At 35.7% G+C, this 24,817-nt stretch overlaps 1 protein-coding gene across 1 annotated transcript in view; it reads right to left on the reverse strand.

Moving 5' to 3' along the window:
* Positions 1–24,817, reverse strand: part of CCDC102B (coiled-coil domain containing 102B) — a 172,029-nt gene that overhangs the window by 118,894 nt on the left and 28,318 nt on the right. The window contains exon 4 of the mRNA XM_012804270.2: positions 18,205–18,313. Within this exon, the coding sequence (XP_012659724.2) occupies positions 18,205–18,313 (109 nt within the window). The remainder of the gene's footprint in view (positions 1–18,204; positions 18,314–24,817) is intronic.

Genomic DNA, 24,817 nt, shown 5'->3' on the forward strand with positions numbered 1-24,817 from the left:
TGAGACCAAAGTTCTGTTCTCCATGGAAATGTGTTGATGTCTATATTATTACCAATGCAGTCTAATTTAATCGTCTCTCAATACCAAACTCACCTGTTCGTCCATGACTCTCAACAAATGATCGTACAGCTTCCTTCACAGAGAAATAAAAGCTTTGCCTAGTAAGGACTGTTTCTAGTTTCCAATAATAAAATAAATAAGTTTGCATACATCTGTACAAATCTTTCCTTTTTCCCTTTTAAATTTTAAATTTCCTTTTTCCCTCTTAGATTATTTAAATTTAAATAATTAAAAAATCTCTCCTTGGAGTCAAAATCTAATCCTTCCACTCATGTGCAGGATTTCATACTTTGGGATCCTTGGCAAACTCATTCTAAGAACTGCTCCCTTCTCTATCTTCAAGGTTTTTTTTGCCTTTTCATCCATTAACAATTCCCATTTGGGCTGGGGAGGAAGGAGTATGGGAGGTTAAGCACAGAAGATACATTTTCTCCCCTGACATGGAGCTTCCGTTCCAGCCCTTTGTTTCCTGTTACCATCGGGTGCCTTGAAAGAGTCACTGCTTTGTTTTTTCACATACTCTCTTCTTCATTCCTGGCTTCTGCAGCCACTATTCTAGGTTTTCTGAAACACATCCAGCTCTGCCCGTGCTTGGATCCTTAGTAGATTTCTACATAACAGACAATGTCTTTATTAAAAGAACCTCTTTCTCGGATTTATGCAAAGAAAGTTTGTCCTGTTCCTTTCCTTCTCAGATTTCTGTGCAGTCTCCCAGTCTCTCCTTGCCTGGTGCCAATCTGCCTTGCTCCAACCCAGGGTCATCCCCTTTACACCCCTGGCCTCAGCCACCACTTCTCTGCTCATTGTTGAAATCTCTTTTCATATTCAGAATAGAATCCATCATGTTTTCCACTGAAGGTTTTCTTCTTGCTGTTGCGTCCTCTTGGTGAATGGTGCCTGACTGATTCTGTCAGGAATCTGAACCATCTCCTCCTCTGTCACCTGCCCTGCATCTCCATGCACTGGCAACACACCCTTAATCCCCAGACATTGCTGTTTGTTTCACCGCATATGTCCCACATCTTTCCTCCCTAACCAAGCTTAGGACACCCAGTTATCTCCTCCTGGATCACCATGGAAGACCCGTGGTGAGGAAGAAACCTTCCTTCCTCTCACTTCCCAAACCCAAATCTGTCCTTCACACTTAACTTTGAGTCATATTTTGAAACTGTCACCAAATTGACCCTGGTCAGTGCATTTCAATGGCCCTCCCCCATTGCCTTCACGGTAGTGCACACATTTTAATTTGGCTTTTGGTCTGAGTACTGAAGATCATCAGTTAAATCAGAGTACAAGACTAAGTGTTTAACAGGTTCTGGAAGCAACACTGCATTCTTACGGAAGGCAAGGAAGGCAAAGAGGAAATGTGCCCAAAGAGCAGGACGGACACTCAGACGCAGTGGGCCCAGGGATATCCACCAGCAAGGTTACCATTTAAAAATCTGCATTAATTATAAGTGAAAAAAATCTTCTAGCTGGACAGAGAACTCACAGATAAGCATATCATCATGTAGACCATTGCTTTTAAAACTTTGGCAAAAATACTTTAAAGTAGATTTGACCTCATTCTGTCCCTTAACCTTAAGAAATATTAGGGAGAATACTAAAGAGTGTTTAGGTTTGATAAATAAAAATTTTATTGTATCCTTCAAATCTAAGTAAGGACCCAGCTCAGAGGTCTTTAAACTCCTTTGCTTTCTTGCTTTACATCTTTAAAGTTGTCATGAAACAGCCTATTTATTGAGATTCAAAATGAGATTTCTAGTAAATGTCAAATATTGACATTTTAAATAAAATGGTTCCATTACACTTTACTGTGAGCAATGATAGCTAACAATGATAGAAATTTGACATACCCTGTTATCTATTTTTAAAACTTATATTGTACTTTTATTTCTGAAATGTTTATTTCTATTCTTTTGCTTCCAGATTATCATACTATTAACATGTAATATGCTTATATATGAAAATATTGTCAGTCTATAATATGCAATAAAATTGTGTATATAAAATTTTTATTTATGTGTTATGACTAAAGAGCTCCAAAGGTTTAAGAACTTTCTTTGGGATTTAATTGTCTTTATAATTCTTGTGGGTACAAAGTTATTTAAACACAGGCAAGATAATACATATCTTGATAAGTAATTATTAAATATAAATAATCATTTATTGGGAATGCATCTATTAATGAGATATCTATTCTCATTATCTATCTCATTATGAGATATCTATTAACTGTATTCAATTAATTTGTGTGTCTATGTATGAAATTACTTATTGATAGATCAAGATGTGAATTTTCAAATTCATTTCATTTCACATTAATGCGGGCATTGAAATCATTGATCACATACGTTATAAATAGAAGATGTTTTATTCAGAGAGAGTTATCATGTTTCCATAAATATTCTTCTAAATATATGTCAAAGCTACATTTTTATATACTCTCAACATTTATTTTTTATTATATACAAACTGAGCAATCTGGTAGGTCTCACTCTAAAATTTTTGTGAAAATGAAAGTTAGAAATAACCTGAAATGCCAAAGATTTTGTCTTTTGTTTCTTTCTCAATACCAACATTTCAAAAAACGTTTTATTATGTATTCCCAAGTTTCTCTCCCTCTGATTAAATGCTTCAAAATAATATTGGGATAGGAGTTAGGTATGCCCGTCATTTGGAAAGTAGGAGGAAGATAATATGGGAAAGAAGAACTTGCAAGGTACTTTCTTAGCACATTAATTTATGAAAGGTCGACCATATGTGGAAGTAGGAGTCTGAGGCAGAAAAATCATGTGACTATTCCTATAGGGAACTGTGGGAACATGGCAGCCTTATAGTGGTTGAAATTATATGAATAATGTCTGCAAATCTCAGCCTGAAAACAGAGCAATGAAATTGGGGGGGGGGGGAAACTACAGATGCCCACAACAAAGTCAAGTGAAAATTTCTCCCTTGAACCTAAGATACAACAAATAGGTTGACAATCCGCTAACACCTCCAGAATTTCTAGTTATCAGCACCTGTTTGAGAACATTAAAGGGAAGGATTAGGACCTGAGAACCTGTGAAGGGGGAACACTGGCAATAGACGTTCCCTGGCACGTGTTTCAGCCAGTGTGAAACCCGTAGGAGAAGCTGGAAGAGTTTGCACATTCTGACCTGTGAGTGATGCAGGAGGCTCAGGGAGTGAAGAGCTAGAAAAGTTAGAATCCTACATCATCTCAAAAACAAAGCAAAGAACCAAACCTTCCTTCACAAGCGTGCCCTCCACAGAGGAAAGTGCTGAGGATAGAATCCATACTGAGAAGAACAGTGGCAATACAGGCAGAGAAAAAGGATCCAGGGAAAAGGAGGGTGTGGGGCAGAGCCGGTACTTTAGAAAAAGAAACCAACAAGAAAGTCCATATGTTTGGACAGTCTATAAAAACTATTAAGAACAATAAGCTTTAGAGCACTGAAGCTAGAAAAATGTTTCTTGATTCAATCACTTTAAGTACAAAAAAATTAAAGCCATGAAATGATGAACAATAGGAAAGGAACACAGTGGAATCATTTACAAGGCCAGGATTAGGACTAAAGGATAAGGAATAGTGACCTAATGGACAGTGAAACTGCGCTACAGAGATAACAAAACATTCCAGAAATACACACCCACTAGAGAAAAGGAAAAACAAGAATCAAACTTCTCAGGTTGGTCTACACAAAATTAATAAAATAAAAAAATAATATAAAGGCAACAAAACCAAGAACTGGAAATGTGTGATAGTACTCAGGAAAGACTTAGAAATAAAAGAAAAACCATTTCACTTCAAGTCAGGTTTTATTTTTATGAGAAAAGAAAGAGCAGACAGCAGTATAATATAAAATTGATTAAATATAAAATTAAATATATATTAAATTAAATATAATAATCAATATAAAATTGATTAACTCAGCTGAAGTTTCATGAAACTCTCAGACTGGTTCTTTCTCAGTGACTGTCCTGGTGTCCTCTTTGTACTTTTATGTCTTCCCTGCACTAAAAAATAAAAATTATGAAGACAAAAATAGTAAAAAGAAAAATTGTTTCCAAGTATCTAGAAGGGAAAGAAGAGCAAATTAATGCAACAGTTAATGCCTTGAGCAAATGTAAACAGAAATAGAATGCTAAAACCCCAAAAATAGTGAAGGAAAAGGATTAAAAATAACGTCAGAAACTGTGACAGGCAGAGCAGAGAGGCAGAGAGAATTCAACATATTTATGATCAAGCTTCCCAGTTTTTTCCACTGAAATAGCCTAGAACTAATGACCATAAATATGTAGCATGTATTTATGTGGAGATTGTGGTCCTGGGCTATTTCCCACTGAAAGAACCCTATTCAGTGAAGAAACGGCTTATTTCAGGTCTACAATAGTATAAACCCAGGATGTCAGAAGGAGAGGAAACTATAACAGATCACCAGGGCTGTGTCACCTGTGCTCAGAGACAGTAGGTTGAGGTTTCTGCTCTCTGAATATGGGAACTGTGGAATATCAGTAAGAATACCAACTGTCATAGATTGAAACATTTCCAATAAATTCAAATCTGTATTTTCATAATGATACGTAAAAGAAAAAAATTACATCAAATGTGAATAATGTTGGGGAATGGTATTGACCCAATTCATTATTTTCTTAGTTGGTTTTAAAGAAAGGAGAGGAGAATCTCTTGTGCACACTGACTTTTCTTAATAAACAAAATATTAGGCTCGGCGCCTATACCTCAACCGGCTAAGGCGCCAGCCACGTACACCTAAGGTGGCGGGTTCGAATCCCCAGCCCGGACCCGCCAAACAACAATGACGGCTGCAACCAAAAAATAGCCGGGCGTTGTGGCGGGCGCCTGTGGTCCCAGCTACTTGGGAGGCGGAGGCAGGAGACTCGCTTGAGCCCAGGAGTTGGAGGTTGCTGTGAGCTGTAATGCCACGGCACTCTACCCAGGGGGACAGCTTGAGGCTCTGTCTCAAAAAAAAAACAAAAAACAAAAAACAAAATATTACCTGAGAAGAATTTCTTTTCATTTCAATATTCCAACTAATAAGCAGACATAATGGAACTGGAATATTACAGTTTTGTAACTCCTAATTAATCTATGTTTCTAGGCAATAAGTATCAGTTTGTTAATAGCACAGAGAGAAACCTCCATATATCATGTGCTTCCTGGTGGAAAAAGACACTGATGTCTAGGAATAGTAGGAAACTAACTCAAACCAAACTTTCTCATCCAGTTCCCATTTTATAGGAAATACATAGGACAGAGTAAAATATTGAACTACAGAGTACAGTATAGGGAGCAATCTGTATAGTCCAGAAAAACTCTATGGGATATATGACCTGGTTTAATCTGGAAATACGGCTGTTTTTCCCCTAAATTTTGTGTTAATTCATTTCTAACAACTTTGGATACTGTATCACAACAAATAAATTTAATTTCTTAGTCACAAGCTTCAGTGAAAGTTCTAGTGTTTTGACACAAAGTAAAAATAAGAACCCAGTGATGGAAAAGATTCTTCCTGGAAAAGAAACAAGAATCCTGTTTCCTAGATGTACACACAGTCCTGCTACAGCTGTTCTGTGCACTTGAACAAGTTAGAATTGCGAGGCCTTGAGTTAATTTACTTGCCATAAAAGAAGGAACACAGACTAGATTTTATCCTAAATAACTTTCCAAGGCACTACAAATGCAAGAAATTTAAGATATGTCTCTTGATAAATTAGTAATAGAACGATTAACAGTTTAGAAAACATGTAAAAAATAAAATGGGACACAAAAGGAAGTAATTAATTTTTTTCTCTCATTCAGAAAAAAGAAAATGTTTTAATAAAAAGGAACATCATTATTTCTAAAAGAATTATCATAACTTACCAAAACATTCACAAAAGAAATTCTTTATAAAATACATTCCATATAAAAATTAATTACTTCTTTTAGAAAATGTCATATTTAAAAGGAAATAAGATTATAAACCATATCTTAGAAAATCTAATATATGATCCAAGTGATCCTGACTGCAAGCCAAGGGGAAGTGGCGGAGATCAAATCTGCCAAGTTGAAACAGAGAAACAGCAGGACAAAATGATAAGAAGTGACTGTGAAGACGCTTTCAAACCGTCCCTGAGTAATGGGACACAAATAAAAACAGGCGGAGAATTGCCCAGCTCACTGCCTGGCAGGTTTCAGTCCTCTGACTAGGGAGGGTGATGCAAGGAGGGGCCTGCGGGTCTCCCTGAGGGGTGGCCCTGCAAGTCCACGGGGACGGGGCCACAGAGTTTGCAAGGAAGAGTCCATCAGAGAGAGAAGCTGGGGGGAAGGAGAGAGTGCTGGTGCTGATCAGTGCTTGGTTATGAGGAAATAACATAGAAAGGGTTGAAAGAAACAGTGCCCAGGATTCATACAAGGCCGGTAACAATCATCCTTATTCCCCCCAGCCAGGTGAAGACCTCGTGAGTCACACTGCATTAGGTAAAGTACTCCATCCAAATGGTTTTCACTCAGTACTCAGTAGGTAAAACAGCCCTGGCTAAGTGCTACTCTGGTCTCATCCGACAAGACTGAAAAGCTTCAAGACACAAAGGATTGTTTCCAAGTAACAGAGGTAGGTCTCAGAATGCAGACGGAGAATAATTATGGAAATACGAAAACATTCAGCCCTCCAACAAGGTAAAATTCAGATTGACAGAAATCTAATCAAAAACGGTACATCATACAAATAGGAAAACATGACTCATGATGGAGAGAAAAATTTAAACTTGCACAGAAATTACATGGATGATAAAATTAGCACTGCAGTGACCCAGAGGACCTTAAAGTTCTCCTTAGCTTCAAGAAACTGTACAAAGCCTTGTTTGACACTACAGGCCCTCACTTACTTTTTCTGGAAGCATTTGCTTAAAAAAAAAATCTTTCAATTATAAACGATTACCTTTAAAGAGTAATGTTGTCGCCCGCTTCTTGTCAACTTTAAAACCCAGAAAGATCTTTCTCAAAGACCTGAAATTATCTTCTTAAAAGGTAAACATTACTGGAGATAGTGACTCTGTTTCTTCAACTTTTCTGGGGCAAGTTAGGAGCCTAACCTCAGTGGGTGCCAGTTAGCAAAGACAGATGGCCTAATTGCCTGGGATAACTTTGAAAACTTAGGACTCTCTCCAGGCGTTGACAAATCTCACAGATCAAAATTCCCTTCCTAAAATCCTCCAGTACTTCTCCAATAACTCACTCCAGCGAGGTGTCCGTGGGTGCCAGAGTGCAGATGGTGGCGCTACAAGCCGAGTACCTCACTGTAATTAGAGGTCATTAGAGTTCTTGACAAAGAAAAAAGGAGGATGAATATCTGAAAAATGTAATGAATAGAAATTTTCATATTTAATGAAAAATATAAACCTGCAGATCCAAGCATTTCAACAAACCCCAACCCAAGAATGTGAAGATCATACTAACTTCAAAATAAAAATGCTTAAAATCAGTGACCAAGAAAAAAGTTGTAAAAGCGGCCAGAGGACAAAATACATTGATATACACATCAAAGATCAATGTTTAGGTATGATGGGTAAAAGAAGATAGGCAGGAAAAAGTACCAAGCACATGATTCCATTTTCATACGATTCTAGAAAACGCAAACTAATCTATAGTGACAGAGAGTAGATCAGTGGCTACACCACGTGGCGGGGAACGCAGCTTGATTAGACGTCTCCCAGTCTACGGCAATATCTTTCTCTCCAAAACACAGAGGCTTTCCTAAGAACAGGGAGGAGAATCCTAAATAGATTAACCTGAAACCTGAGAAGATTAAATTTTCTACGGTACATTAGCATGAGAGCATTTGTCAGAACTTAAACCGACTTATAGAAAAATAACAGCTAAAAATAAAAGCATCCACTTATAATGACACATGCTGTTTATTGAAGGAATGTTCCCAGGGTCAAAAGACTGAAAAGAGATAATGCACATCATTAGGGATGTAATTAAATAGACAGGGGAGAGAGAGCGCTGGGGAACAGCCTGCGGCCCTTAAAAACGTGACTTTGCACTGCAGCAATTCACTTAGAGGCTTGTCCGTGTGATACTGAGTGAACAAACTCAGTGACAGAACAGCATTTATAATATCCGGTACATGCAAAGTGCAAAATGCCATAGATGCCTGAACATATTTGCCTTTAGATACATGCACACATATGCTGCAAGTGTGTAAGTGTCCAGTTACACAGAGCTACCCATGGATGGTTTTATGTATAAATGTGTACGGGGATAAAGGACCTGGTAAGAGATGCGAGATGAATAGAGCAGGAATAAAAGCCAAAATGTACATACAAAAATAAACTCTAACTTCAAGTTAAAAATAATGTAGGTAGTGTATACATTTATGCAAATGTATGTTTGTACATGGTATGTGCTTATTATTATTTAAAAAGAAAATACAGAAACAAGAATGGACTGTTTCTTTAAACAGAAAATGAACATCTGTACCTAACACACGATAATCAGCTGTTTTGTTCTAATTTCTGGTTCATATCTCAAAAAAAGTTTTTAGACTATGGAGTGATGTTTCTAGGGAGAGAGAGGTAAGTCGCTCAGTTCTCCATACACAAGGGAACCTCAGGGCAATGGGAAAGTTTTCAGTCTTCTTCTCGCAAAGAGGAAATAAGGGCTTATCAATTTCTCAAATAACCAACATTAAAAGACTTCAAAACACTCTAACTGTTCACGTTAACTTTGGATAGATGAAGATAGGTCCAAAGATGCACACACGCACACATATATACCATATATATTCCATATGTGGAAATGAAGAGTTCTTCATTTTCATCCCTAATAAATATGTTAATCATCAACCATTATTGTGATTTTAAGTAAATACCATGTAGAAGCATCTTCAAGATGTATTTTTGAAAGAGATACCATTTTAATTTATTACTTATAAACTTTTTAAAGTCACACAATATTCTTCTGTAACTTCCCATGCCCTTCCCCTCCACAGCTCTGAAACCTTCAATAAAACTGAAATGATATTAATAAGATATCAGAGTTATTGAGGGAAAAATATATTTTAGATTTTTGCCTTAAACAGTTTTAAAAGGATTAGCATTATTTAATTCTTAATTAAATTGTGCATGAAGCTGCACATAATTACTCTATCAAATAATCATGTTTGAAAATATTTTTTTGAAGCTAAAGTATGTGATTTCACTTCATCAAGTAAAAAATTAGTGTCAACTAGGGTCACAATGAAAGAAGATCTAAACTTCTGCAAAGCCTTAAAAATGGAAATGGTCTCTTTTGTTCCCTAACGCAGTCCTTCTCATCAAATATGAGACCGTGGACTGCACTTTTGCCAAAACCAATGTTTTCACTTAAAAACGTTATACTTTGTAAAGATTTATTTCTTGCCTCAGACATGGTTAACACATACCTAAATGTTAGTTTTTTTTCTTATGAGAAAGAAAATTACACCTCTTACTATCTCTATGTCTAAGTAAGCTTTTCACTTAAAAAAATCAGCATAATGTTCATGTTCTTTATTGAATTGTAACCGATAAAAGTACTAGGGCAGCAGATTACAGAAACTCTGACAACCTACGTGAAGCGAAAGAAACCAGTTACAAAATTCTGTTTCTAGGAAATACTCAGAAGAGGCAAATCTACAGCATAAAATTAGAGTAGCCTAAAGCCATGGTGCTGGGTTTTTTCTTAGGCTAATTAACTATTCTAAAGTTGATTATGAGGAGAAAGTTACACAACTCTGTAAATATTTTTAAAAACATTGAATTATATGACTTTGTGGATGAACTGCTTGGTATGTGAATTATAATTTTTGTGAATTACATTTCAATAAATACGTTAAAATAAGTAAAGAACAAAGGTTATGTCAGTCAAAAGGATTACAACAATTATGCCTTCTAAGAATTTTAAATCTCAAAAACTCCTGTTTGAGCATTCTTAATCAAACTATATGAATCACAAGGGGAGCTGTCACCTCTTAATGTGTCATTGCAACTTTACCTGAGGAGAAGTCAAAAACTCCAGTCTCTCAGGGCTCCATGTATCTATAATGTACGTGGAGAATGTGGTGCAAAGGGAGGAATTTGATACTTGTCAAACTCTTCTCAGCCAATATTCTAGTGACACTTGATTTGAAGGTGCACATGTGACACTAATGCTACTGACTCTTGATGTAAATAGCTTACTCCCTGGCATCATATAACACGGAATTCTATGTTATATGATTTTTCACTAATTGGGTGACTTGAAATTTGTTCATACTGTTCCTAATTCTCCCCTAGTATATGGCATTCTTGAAATCTATGGGAGTAAGTGCTTCACTGACCTTTGCAAATCATTCCCACAACCAAATCACTGAGCAAAAGCCACCAATGTGGTGGGGGGGAAAGTCAGAACAATGGTACAGAGACCAAAAGGAAGACCTAATCTTCAGCCACTCTCCCTTATCTATCCCATTAACTCCAAGTGCAAGTAGCTATTGATGACTTTTCCTCTAAGAGTTGACCCTGAGGCAGTGGAGCAGCCCATAAATATTTTAAATGTAATTGTTTCTACCCTCAAGTTGGTTCCCCCTAGGGGACGAGCAGGCAGGGTTAAACAGTGTAGGCAGATGGGCGAGCCACCTAGGGGAGGTTTGGAGTGAGAACTAAGGGAAGACAGGACTATGAATGAATTGAAGTCTTATGGAACCTGAGTTTGTTTACAACTGTAGAACAAAGACAAATTGAATAAAAGCATATGTTTATTTAGAATGAATAAACAAAAGTAATATTTCTATAGAATGAATTTAGGATAAAAAATACCATAATTCACAAATTTGGGAAAGCTGACAGATGTGATGAAAGTAACAAAATCCAGAAAAGTTCTAGTAATGACTCCGTGGTGACTGATACTTTTCCTACATTTTTGACTGTATATAATTTGATTTTTTTTTTTTTAAGGACTGGTCAAGCACAGTAGCAAGAAGAGAGGAAAGAGTAGAACAAGAACTTTGATCTGTAACCACTGGTGAACCCCCAATGGAGATAGCTCACTGCCCTAGGACCAACCCTTTAACCAACTGTTCACATGACAATGACCTTGCGACATCATTTTCCACAGGTAGTTCTGGTCATACTTCTAGACTAGTTGGTTATTTTTTGCAAGTACAACTGGGATAAATAAGCCCATGACATAACACACCGGCCTATTTCTTGTTTGAAATATTGGCTTTTTTCCCTGTTTTGTTTTGTTCTGGTTTGCTGTTTATTTTGTTGGTTTTATTTCAATTCCCTGAATGTTTTTTACCATAATGTTCTCTCACCCAGAGGAAATCAAGGTATTTGTGTTCACTGATGCATGGTTCATCTCCACTGCTGCTTCATGCTATTTAATGCCTGAACATTACTTCAGGATATACTAGTGAACTGTACACATAGAGATTGTTTTGTATTTTAGATTGTATCTGTCTAGGCAATTAAAAAAAAATTAGTGAGTTTATAAGCATATCTTTTAGAAGTGATTATTCTTCTTCAAAGGATTCTGTGGTTATGGTACACTAATTTCAACATCCATTAACCAAAATAAACTATCCCCTGGCTTAAGAAAGCATAAGCTGGTAAAATTACACAAGGGCATCATGATTTACGTTGTATTTGATTTAGATGTTCTAATAAGGAAAAAGAACATTACTCATTTTTTTCACCCATTATTCCCCAGGTAATCAATTTTATAGCATGATATGCAAATATGTCCAGTCCAAATATCAACAAATTATAAAGTCCTGATCCTGGGTTCCTTGCCCTTAAATTATAAATTTTAAAAGATGAGGGAGTAATGCTCATAGATCAGAAATATATTAATATATATTTGATCAAAATATATGATATATATTTGAAAAATTGATATATATTTGATTAAAAATATATGACATATATTAGAAAAAAATTGAATATTTTAAATTTATTGCTCCAAATGTTTTTCTATCATAGATAAGTTTTAAAATGAGATAATACATATTTGTTTTCAAACTGCTTTTTCACTCCCTGGTATGCCTTTTGTACCAAGACAAGGAAGCAGCATATCCTCATGGGGAAAAAAAAGAAGGCAGGTGACCTGGTCTAACCTCCATTTCAATACAAAAACTGGCCCTCCAAGTGAAAGACTAGCACTGTCTAGCAAGAGGAGGAAACTTCTCTATGGACTGATCTTAAACGCACATCCTTGTAAAAGGATTTCTGATAAGAAATACAAAACAGAAACGTTAAATTTATGAGCCAGGGGTCACTGGAAAATATCCTGTCACCTAGGATATCAAATAAAGACATTTCATAGGCCAAATGCTCCCCGCCCTGTGAGATATGGCCATGCGTGAAGTAATTACCTGCATGACTCACTTAGAGTCTTAGTTATTTCTTTTTAATCACTCTTACTGTTATTTTCAAACTGTTAACTTGTACAAATGAAATAAACATTAGTTGACATTAAATATTAGCTGTTTTGAGATTTTAAGTAATATTGCTGAATTTAACCTGTTTTTAACTTTTTATGTTTCTACAAGTAAAGTGGATTCTAAAGAGCATATTTTTCCCCATAATTCTCATTATAGTCTTAGAATTGAGTAAGTCATCTAAGTGTTCTGAGGGTTATTACCTTGACAATGTCTATAAATTATTCATCGGTACTTTAATTAATTGTGACTTATATAATTTAGGGCTTATATTATTCTTAATTACATTTGTTTAAAAGGTCATGAAGTTGCTTCTATCAGCCAAGTAGTGTCCCATATGGTTCATTTTTCTTATACATTTGCAGAATTCCACCATGGAGTCTTGTCTGCACCATTCTTAGGTGTGATAAACTATTTTATGTCATACAAAGAACGAGCTGAACAGATTTTCACGATGTACAGCAGTTCGAGGGTGAAGGTTCATTCCAGGGTTCTGGAAAATCTACAATCCTTAGGGATGCAGCGTGATAGGCTCATTTGGCTAATAAAAGACACATCTAGGAGCTCAACTGCTTGCCTCACACTATAGCCATGGCCACTGTTCAGAAAGAAAAGTATTTATAGCTAGTAAGACCCATGTTGGTGCAGTGCCTCATTCAACATTCATCGCAAGTTAGTAAGCACATTTGTTCATCACTGGGCAGAGGGAGGGGAATAAAGGGGACGTCATCTGCATTCTCAGGAAGCTGACCTTTCAACGGGAGAGGCATGTAAAAAGCAAACAGAAATAACCACACCTTACCATGTCTTCTAAAAATCTTGCACATTGCTCTGAAGGAGAATAGGAGAGGAAATATGCGTTGGATAGAACCAATTCATTTTCAATGGAGTGATGAGTAACTTGAGGTAAATGACATGGTGTGACGAGCTGGCGCGGGGGGTGGGGGGGCTGACAAGAGCTGTGAGTGATGGTCTGGAGAGAGAGCAGGAGGGCACTGGGTTCACCTGATGAATGAAATCCATTGTAGCCAGCGGTTGGCACGGGCACGGGAGAACGATGGAGAAGGAGAAGAAAAGCTTCACAGAAGCGTAAGCAGGCAGGCAGCGGTGACAGGTGAAAGCAGGAAACGCTGTCTGCTCAGAACATCACAGCCTGCGACTCTCCTAGGCCTCCATATGTTCCAGCCACTTAACCCGGAGAGAGGAAGGAATGAGCTGATAAGTGAATTCACAAGGGGAAACTGGGCAGAAATAGTTCTGCTCCTTCCTCTGCCCCCATTTCTTTGGGAAAGTGTTATCTGACAGAAGCACAGATTCTATAATCTTTCCCATAGAGTGAAAAGATCCCATGTGAAAAAACAAATTTGCGGAAAGATCACCTATATGGTCTGTCTAACAAGGGTACAAGTGAACTTTTCTAGAATTAGAGTATAATGTTTTAACACAATAACTAAGTAAATGACACAAAGTCTATGTTAACCAGTTTGATGAAAATACTTAAAATTGTATATGAAAACACTACACTGTACCCCATGTTTGCATTAATGTATACAGCTATCATTTAATTAAAAAAAAGATATAGATCATTTCAATTAAAATTCTTCAATGATAAAAATAAATGAGAAAATAATGTTTTACTGATAATATAGGTTTTCAAAGTTTAAAAAAAAAAGAAAAAAAAGAAAAAACAAATTTGCATCAGCCCAGCCATCCTCTGTGCATCTAAGTCAAGGTCTTTAGATGAGGTTTAAGATTAAGAAGCCTGCTTTCTTCAAATATAAATCAAAGTCTCTTTGTTTGTTTGTTTGCTTGTTTTTGCAGTTTTTGGCTGGGTCTGGGTCTTAACCACCCACCTCCAGCATATAGAGTCAGCACCCCACTCTTTTGAGCCATAGGTGCCCCCCTAAACCAAAGTCTTTACAATAGATTTATCAATAACAATAAAAGCAACGTTATAACTAATGCATTATTGAGAGGATGTATTAGTTAATATTCCTATATTATATAACATATTGATTTTGCAGCAGAAGCAGGTTAGATGGTTGTCAAATCCATTTTATGTTTCTTTGGGTATATTGCTTAAATACATTTTTCAACATTCCTGACAATTAGGTGTTGCCATGCAAATAAAGCAGTCATTTGTGAATTATAGGTGGAAATAATGTACATGCCTGGTTCATATAAATTATTCTCATGTGATCCTCTAATCTCTATTCAGATACACAGCCTCTCCCTGGGTGACCTCTGAGAATTCAGAAGGTAGCAGAGTCACTGGACAGAAGGAGAAAGCTGCTCTCTCAACACAGCGGGGACTGTATATGAGCCAAAACTAATCGTCCTTGGGTATTATTTATTGAAATTTGGGGTACTGCTTATTAGAAGATTTAGGGCAGGAAAGAGTGGTGCCATCATCACTGGGCATGCACTGAACCGTCACCATGTGATGGTGTAGCCAGATGGACTTGGACTTCTCTGGACTAAGTAAAAAAAGCCACTGAAGTCTTCCAAGCAAGGGAGTAATCGGATCCAATGTAATGATTTAGAAATATCGTCTTGACTGGTGAATAGAAAATGAGTTGAAATAGTCTACAGTGTTGTGAAGAGACTTGGAAAGAGGAGGTGAGACAGGAGATGATGATGGCCCTGCCCAGGGGAATAGCAGACATGGAAAGGAAGGGGAAGAGACACCAGGGGAGGCAGAACTAAGAATGCGCATCAGTGCTGTCAGGCACTTCTATGGAACAGTTTCCTAAGCCACCAGGACAGCAATAAAAGAACTTCAGAATTAACACTGAGCCCAGACTGCACTAATAATCTACCACGTAGCTATTTCTCATTAACAACTTAAAGGATCCAGTTGTAACACCTGCAGAATAGCATCCAAATGGCAGACCTTTTTAAAAAGTAAGGCATAGGTGTAGAATTTTAGCTACATGTAAGTAGTAATTTTAATCTTCTATTTCCCTCAAATCAGAAAAGCATTTTTAGGTGTTTGAAGTAAGGCTACACCGTGAGCTGTAAGTACCACAGAGGGACCCCACAAGGCTCATGTCTCTATAAATATAAATACTTCTCTGTAAATGTTTATAAACAACATTATAAATTATACATAACTAGGCATATTTCTATGATCAGAAAGGACAAAGTTTTTCTTAATAAAGTCCATAAAATGATACCACATAAAATAACATAATTTGCAAAGAAAGATGGAAAAACTATTTTTTATTTTCATCTGCAGACTGATTTTTAAATGTTGCAGTGTTCTCACACATAGCAAAAAATCTCTTCCATCATGGAAAGAATCAGAGTCATTGATTTTTAAAGTGAGTTACCATAATTATTTGTAATCAGTGCAACCTACATGAATATTCGATCCTCTAGACCATGAAATTTAATAGACATGTTCATTTCAGCACACGCAGAATTCATAATCTAATTCTAAATCAATATGTACGGACTCACAAAGGAAAAACCGAATAACTATTAAATTTAGCATGAGAACCGCATTTTGAGTATAATCTCTACCATGAATTACCTTGGTTATATTTTAAATTCCTAAGAGTTTACAATTATTTTTTTCTCTTCTCTAAATATCAATTACTTAAGAATGATTTCCTTCCAATGCACATGAGACTTTCAAATACATTTTTAAAGGTCTATTAAGCACATCTGTTTCGAACCCTAACAATTAACTAATCTCTCCATCAGCTATTCTTAGCCAGGCATTTATGTAGCTGAAGAGCTTCAGTGAATGCCCAGGCCATTATCCAAATTTTGAGGAAGGGGAGTAAGGGGGAACTTCATAATTCACATGAAGTTTCAAAGGATGCTCCGTGACACTATTTTCCAATTATTAATCAACTGAAGGGGAAATCTTTACACACTTCTATTTACCCTACAATGCCATTCCTAAACGTACCTTAAAATTGTCTGTTATAGCTCAATATAAAAGTAATTAAGTAATGTATAAATAATCACGTGACTAAGTACCCTTATTTTTCTGTTCTAAACATTTTCAAACATTTCATCATATTTTATAAAAATAATTTAAAATATGTAAATACCACATTCCCACAAATAATTGCTAAGACACTACAAATTCCTTCTTAGAAAGTAAAATGGAATATTTTAAAAATAATTCCTATCTAAAACATTCAAATAATATTTTATATCTACATTTGTAACTTTTTAATGTGCAAACAATTCTATTTATATTCACTGTCATTCATTGGCCAGCTTTCTCATTGATCTAACTGAAACATTCTCAAAATTGAGGTAGACAAATTTCCCACAATTCTGAGATTTCTTCTTAAAATCCTATTAGCACTTTATCTAGTAAAAGCACTGCATATAGTTTAACATAATATTTCTGTATGGTCATCAAATGTGGAACCAACTTACACTGTACAATGCCATTTAAAAATTTTTTTTCTCTCATTTATGTAACTTTGCTAAGCAATTTATAATAGAGATTTTCATACTTGCTGCCAAAAAATCATCTTTGAACAGAAAAAATACTAGACATTTATCAACACACTTACTGCTTTGTAAGCCAACTCAAAAGTATGACTTTTTTTTTCAAAATATTTGCTACATAAATGTTACTTGAATAAAAAGGTGCATCAAATGAAAAGTAGCATTAAAAGGTCTATACTGCACACTAGTGGCCAGAGATAGTAAGTGCATGTTTTTAAATTTCAATTTGACTACTTCATCTCAAATCTTACCTCTTCCAGCTAAACTTAGAATCTATTATCTTAGAGTGTATCCACATATGCTCTGAACGTGGCATGAGTTTTGTGCTATGAACTATTCCTCCAGTATGTTCTAATTTATGGTGAACGTCCACATCACCCAGGGAAAGGTCCCTGTGCATGTAAATATTATGAATCTATATGTGTATATGCCCCTGTGTGTACAGACAGTTTTGTATATAAATGTATACATGATACACACTTCCACTCAACTCAGTTGGAAGTAGTTTGTCATTATTTTTGCCCGTTATTTTTATTCTCTTTGCTCATTATTCTTTCCCACATATGTACCTGATAACAATATTTCAGTACACACAATATGTAAAATTAATATTTAAATAACAAATGTTAATAAATCATTGAAACAGGAAGGGCTCATGGCAGCATTTTATCAATGAAAATGTTAAGGAAAAGTATAAAAGCCAAGTGGCTGATTCTGAACATCTCTAATGTCAATATGAAAAGAATCTAAATACACTTGAGGTAAACTGATATTATTTTAGACTGTTCATATTGGAAAGAATAAGATAAACTCATTTATGATAGGTGGCACAATAGCATAAGCCATTTTCGGCAGTCCCTTGAAATGTGCCTAGAATGGATAACTAAGTGAGTTAGACGGCTGATCATGAACTACTTCACTATCTGTGTGTATGCAGAACATCATTCGTACTCCTCATGTGTATACAATGATACTTTTTAAAGTAATAAAGACTAACATGAAGCTGAAAAATTTTATTATTTAGAACACAATTTCTAATATTCTGAATTTGACTATGCCCACTATTGACATGTGATTTCAAACATTCCTCTTACAGAGAAAATTCTACTTTCAATCTCACTTCCTGATGTTGAATCTTTGGCCTCTGCCCCCTGCCTTCCCTCTCCAAGGAAAGAAACCCCGGCTCCCACTGCCCCCTTTCCATCACGTGTCCTCCTACCTCTTTCACAGACTTTGGCTTCCGTTCTTTCAGCTCTTCGTACTTCCATTTCCACAGCGACAAAGCTGACTCCAGTTGTTCTATTTCTTTTTCCAAAGCTGTGCGCATTCTAAATTATGTAAGAATTAAAAGGAAGCAAAGTAGACTTAAATTTCTAAAATTATTTTAGGGACGTATCCAGTTTCATTTTTTCAACTTTCCTAATTTTTGATGTAAAATATTTTCCAACTTATTGAAAATTGCAAATAATGAATAAGATTTGGTTTAGTTTATTATTCCATCAATTAACTTTACTGTAGATAAAATATATTTAATTAGGGTTTACAAGTATCAACTTTCTGTCCAGTTATCTTGTGTATGTCATTCATTTCTCTCGATTCCTCTACTTTGTATTATTTCTACACATAGGACAACTGCATGCTTCTAATTTAACATGGCTTGCATCCATTTTTGTATTGTGACTAGATACAAAGGACGAATCATTTGAGGTGACGGAGAATGCCAGGGAGGCCACTTACCAATTTAAAAAATTCCATCAATTGGGGATACAGGTATAAACATATTTTAAATTATTTTGTATTTTATTTCACTAGAGCAATTTTGGTGGGATCTTTATAAATAACTTAAACAATATAAAATTTAATTTCTCCACTTATAGAACTAGCACAGAATAGAATTAACATTTGGTCCTCTTATAATTGAACCACTGACTATTTCTTCTTTGCAAACATGTTAATTGGAGTGAGTCCTTGAAAAGAATTGTTTTGTATCTGGTTGTAATTTGTACAGGTAGACCTTTCTGACCGGGCTGCCCTGATCTGTGCCGTAGATTACTGTTTAATCTTTTCTTTCTATTTCTGTGGACAAAGTTGGTATCTTCATCTCTGGATTCTAGGCTTTAACAGCAGGATGTTAGCAGATGTGACAGAAGCAGAAGTTAGAAGAGAACTTGTGTGCTGGTCTCCAGCTGAATAAACCCTGATTATTTTACAACACTCAAATTTGGGATTGTTGGCTAAAGCCTTATCGTACTTCAGATTAACTAATGTGCACACACAAATCTATGTTAGAGGCGATAAATATCACTAGAAGATCTTAGAAACACATCCACAGAGCCAAAAAAAAAAATGCAGAATCAAAATTGAATGCCACATACATATTTATAAGAAATATGACTCTTCCTGGTAGCAATACTATGAAAATAATTTGAAACAGTGTTAGGCTATAAATACATTAGTTTAATCCAGTCAACTGGATAAGGAAGCTATTAAAAAGTTATGTAATTATATTTGCATGAATCATGCCATAAAGTTGAGAGAGGATATAAAAGAATTAGTTAGAGATTAGCTTAACCTCAAACGACTTAGATTTCAAAAAAAAAAAATGGCACAAAGTATCATTTATGTATCCTGATTTGGAATGCCTTATTACCATAGCAAATGTATTAAACAAAATTAACAAACATAAAGGTTTGACATGAAAGTCTAGGTTTTATGAACACTGCATATGAATGTCGATAGCTCTAGATTAAAAACCCAGCCAGAATTCCTCATAAACAAACCAACCTAACTGTTGACATCCAAGTTGCTTACCCTAATATAAATATTGTACTAAGTAGCTGTGTCTTGGATGTCAAGAATAGCATTAATATAGAAATAATAAGCAAATTAACAAAATATTAATATTTTTATTGAATTTAGAATGTATATGTACAAACTTTATACATTTAAATACACTGCATATCAAATATTTGAGTACTTTTTAAGCATATTAGAATATTTAAAAGATAGTCGGTAATAGTCAGACTTGTGAACTTAAGTTGAAAAGTATAATAAAATTGTGATAAGTTTCTAACTTCATTAGAATGTTTAAGAATAGCCATATTGATCATTTTAATTTATTAGATTTATCTGAGTAGTACTTGGGAATATTTTCTCAAAAATTGAAAGACAAAAAATGAATAGAATATGTTCAATTAGTAAAGAATTTTATTAAAGGTTTTGTTAACTGTATTTGTGTAATGATAAAATTTACTCCAAGATTAATTTTGACAAATATTTTATTTATAAATGGAATGATAAAAATATGCTTGGTAATTTTTAAAAAATTCAAAATAATACATGCTGAAAAATCAAATATCTAATTTAGAAACTCAAAATAAACTGAAATGTGGCCAGGAGCAGTGGTTTACACCTATAATTGTAGCACTCTGGGAGGCCGAGGCTGGCAGAATACCTGAGCTTCTGAGTTCGAAACTAGCTTGAGCAAGAGTGAGATTCCATCTCTAAAAATAGCTGGGTAGTCCCCAGCTACTCAGGAGAGTGAGGGAAGAGAATCACTTCAGCCCAAAAGTTTGAGGTTTCTGTGAGCTGTGATGCCAAGACCCTTCACCAAGGATGACAAAGTGAGACTCTGTCTTAAAAAATAAATAAGTTTTAAATAATATAAATGTTTCAAAAGTTCACATTAGTATAAAAATGATTTATGATTACTGGAGAATAAAAGAGGATCATTGAAAGGTCATTGAAATTACTTGGATAACTATTCTTTTACAGTTCTATAAGTAGTCCAAAAAGATCATTTTCAAGTTTATATTAAACTTTTAATTTAAGTTATATACAAAATAGATCAAACCTAAAGGTATAATTACATCTAGATTATATCTGGACATAGAATAATAGTCAAAACCAGCCCATGAAATAAAAATGATAAAATTTTGCCAAAGTAAATAAAATAATAATTGATTATGATTATATTTAAGTCAAATTTTAAATATTAAAAACAAAAAAATGAGACTAATTGGTAAGTTTTCAAAGGTAGGAATTTATAGATGTTTAAAAAAGTGATATATAGGAGTTAGAACATAATGTGTTTTTCTTGTGTAAAAAGTTGCAATTTGGTCAAGGGCATGAGAAATAGGCAATTCACAAAAACTTAATGACAACGCCATACTTGAATTTGGTTTTTTTTTTGGTTTGGCCCTAACAAAAACTTACATGGCTCCATGTAAGCAAACATTAAAAACATTGCACATCTAAATTTATGCAGCAGAGGGCACTTTCATAAATCCCTAATTTTCTGACCTAATCAATTTATTCTGTTTCAAAGAGATTTTCAAAATTAGTGAATTCTGTATTTAAGTTTATAACTGAAATATGTACTATTGACATGCCATTGGCTTGCAGGAAGGCAAAAGAAACCCTAATATTAGCATATATTGCTCATGTTATGCATATTTTCTTTATCTCTACATGATTATATAACATTTTAGAACTCATATTACTAAAATAGATAAAAATGGTAGGATCTAAAAGATAACCTGAGAACAAACAATATTTTTATGAAGAGATGTGATTGTATTTCCATGCAATTCTTTGATACCCTGTTAACTATCACTATCCCATAATAATAGGAAATTAATTCTGGATATCTAGACAAAAATATTACTCAAATATTTCTCAGAAATGAAAGGTCCTGAAACACTAATATCTAGGAATAAATATTAATCACTTTTGAACTGTGGAAAATTTCATTGAAAAATACTGTCATCATTACCTGAAAGGCCCTAGTAATGGCAACAGTCGTGTGCCAGACCCCTTTGCCTACTTGCCTACTTGCCCTGGCAATGGAAGCCCATTCCTCGTCTATGGGGAATGCATCCTCCTCTGCTGGCCTGTATCTTGCTCTCACTCTATAAACCTTTCTCTTCCTCAGTAAACTTTGTCCCATGCTTGCCTCAAAAAAAAAAAAAAAAAAAAAAGGTTTTGCCAAATCAAAATATTATATCCATTTTCGTGACAGTCCAAATCTATAAAATTTTTACAAATTTACTTTTAATAAGCAATGAATGTGTTGTTTGGAAATGCACCCCAAACTCTTCATAATTACATCTTTCAGCCCTAGGTATTCTTAGCTGCAAAGCCATATTTTGCTAATTTAATTTAAAAAGAGATGTATTTTTAAAATACTGCTAAACTGGCAATTTGCTTCACTTTCTCACTAGAATTTTAAATCTCATTATATTAAGAAAAAATCAACATTTAATAAAGCAAAGCTAAATAATTAGAGCATACAAATGTTCTTACATAAGAAATAAATTAAGGTAACATTGAAAGGGAAGATTGAGGCAAAGCTTAAAAAGGACACAAAGCAAACATATTGTAAAGGGTAAAGGAGCCATTTGTTGGAGAATTTGAAAACTGAATCTAAATGTTAAAATAGTTCATCAATAAATCATTAGGCCTATGTCCAATTCTCAGTGTATGAGAAGCTTTCATAAACTGGATGCCTTGTCATAAAGCGGAATAATATCCAGAAAGCAAATAAAATGATAAAGTTTAGGTTATTTGATTAAAAAAAAAAACTCTTCTAGTTAGAAATATGGTAAAAATAAGTCCCTGAGTTTCCTGAGCTGACTTCTGGGCCCTAGTCAAGAGAATGTTCCCACTAGATGGGAACATAGAAAAAACTGCATTCACATCCCGACTCCAGCCACCCACTTGCTGTGATTCCAGGAAGAGGAATTTAAAGATTAGCCAGACTTACAGTAATAGCATATCCTATATTCTTGGGAAACATTCTTCTGATATAGAAAAAAATAGTGCGATTTCCCCCTGGGGACTGCATGCAAATGTTGGCTCGTGGACTCATGCAGTGACTCACACGTCCAGGGGACAGTTTCCTTAAAGAGGAGAAAAGAGTAGCAAAGCTGAGTCAAAGGAGGCTCTTCCCTCTCCCTCTTCAGCCTGTCCATGGTTCAGATACCCAAGTTGCTGAGAATTGGAGAATTTCCTTACACTGATGATTGTTCGTGTATTCCAAGGAAGTATAAAATTGTGCATATATGCATGAGAGTGTGTAAGGACAGGACGTGCGTATCAGTAAAACTGACATTAAAACAGAGATGTTTACTTCCTATTCTAAGCTCGTCCTAACACCACATCAGCGAAACAGCACTGCCAGTGAGTTTGAGAGAAGTCTGTGACAACCAGAAAGCTACATAAGCTCCCAGAAATAAAAACACAGAGGTTAGTACTTGACTTTGACCTACAGATTTATGTAGCAGCCCATATAGCTTATGGCTATGAGGAGTGAGAGTTATAAGAAATACCTGTAGAGCTCAATAATGGAACACCTTAGTAAAAGAGCATGGAGAGAGATTTAGCTCTCCTAACAAGTATGAGAGCTCACGAGATGAGAGCACTGGTGAATTGGCAGCCTCTACACCTGTGATGTTGAGAGGCACGAGATCAGCCTTATATTAGGCTGGAGGAGAAGGCAGTCAGGAGCGTGCACTTTCTATCATGGACCAACTTACTCTGACTCTGTCTCCTGTCCCGCCTGCAGAACGCCAGCATGGCATCTCTGTGCTGAAGATTACCAAGCTTTGCTAAAGACTAAGATCTATCTGTTCTAAGGAGACTGCTTTACTCTCTCTAAGACTCTCTCTCTCTCCAGCTAACGTAGATAGCCCTCAGGCACCTAAGAGAAACTGTACCTGAGCAAGGTAACTTAGTGGTCCACGTCTGGAACCTACATAAGCCGGGCCCGAGACCTGGCCAGTCCTGGGTCCTGACAGATTTGCATAAAATGTATTGGTAATGTGTTTACCAGATTAAAAACTCAATTTTCTTTTCCATTAACATTTATTAACTCTGTTAGGAATTTATATGTGGTGGTAGAATAGTAAGTGTTATTCTGTACAGAGAATCTCACATTATGTCAACCTACTAACACTAACATGGCAAACAGAGACAAAGGATGTGAAGGAGGAGAGACTAGTGAGACGCTTCTGGCTGTCAGGAAATGAATGGCAAATGAACAGCTGATAGTATTCCTCCCCTTCTCAGTCCATTCAAACCAGGGAAGTTAAAACCACTATGTAGGTCTATTTATATAATCTATATTGTGTATATATCCTTATATACTCAGTTTTAGTTCCTTTTGTAATTTTCTTTAGAGATGGGATTGCTCTGCTGCCCAGGCCCGACTGCAATGGTAGGATCATAGCATCATGGCTGATTGCAGTCTGGATCTCCTGGGCTCAAGCCTGCCTTCTGCCTCGGCCTCCTCTCCAGTATGTGATAGCTGGGACTCTGGGAGCATAACCCAGGGGATGGGAAAGCTAATTATGTTCAGACTTTGGGACATTTTAAAGTGCATCATAAGCGGAACTCAAATGGAGAAAATATATATTGAGTAACTATATGACCATCCTCTTTCCACTATATTGTGTTTGTTTTTTATGAGAATTCTATAAAGGCCATGACAGATTGTAGGGCAATCTTTTACAAAGATAGTTCCCACGGTGACCTCATCCTGCACATCCGTGTTAGAAATTGATTGTGACACTCATCCATTGAGGGTGCCCTTCTCCCTTGAACTTGATCAGCCTTTGCCAATAAACGGTCAGAGTGTGCTCTGGACTTCTGAGGGACAAGCATTATGATAGGAGATATTCCACTCTTAAGATTTCTACCTGCAACCTAACCACTACTGTGAGGAAGCCAAGCAGCCCCCAGAACATGCCACAAAGAGGTGTCGAAACCGAGCTTGCAGATGAAATAAGATCAACAACCGCCAGATCCATGAGTGAGTGAGGCCTCCAATAATC

This window comes from Otolemur garnettii, unplaced genomic scaffold (genome assembly GCF_000181295.1).
Source record: "Otolemur garnettii isolate 467f Iridium unplaced genomic scaffold, OtoGar3 scaffold00027, whole genome shotgun sequence".
In the NCBI taxonomy this organism is placed as follows: Eukaryota; Metazoa; Chordata; class Mammalia; order Primates; family Galagidae; genus Otolemur; species Otolemur garnettii.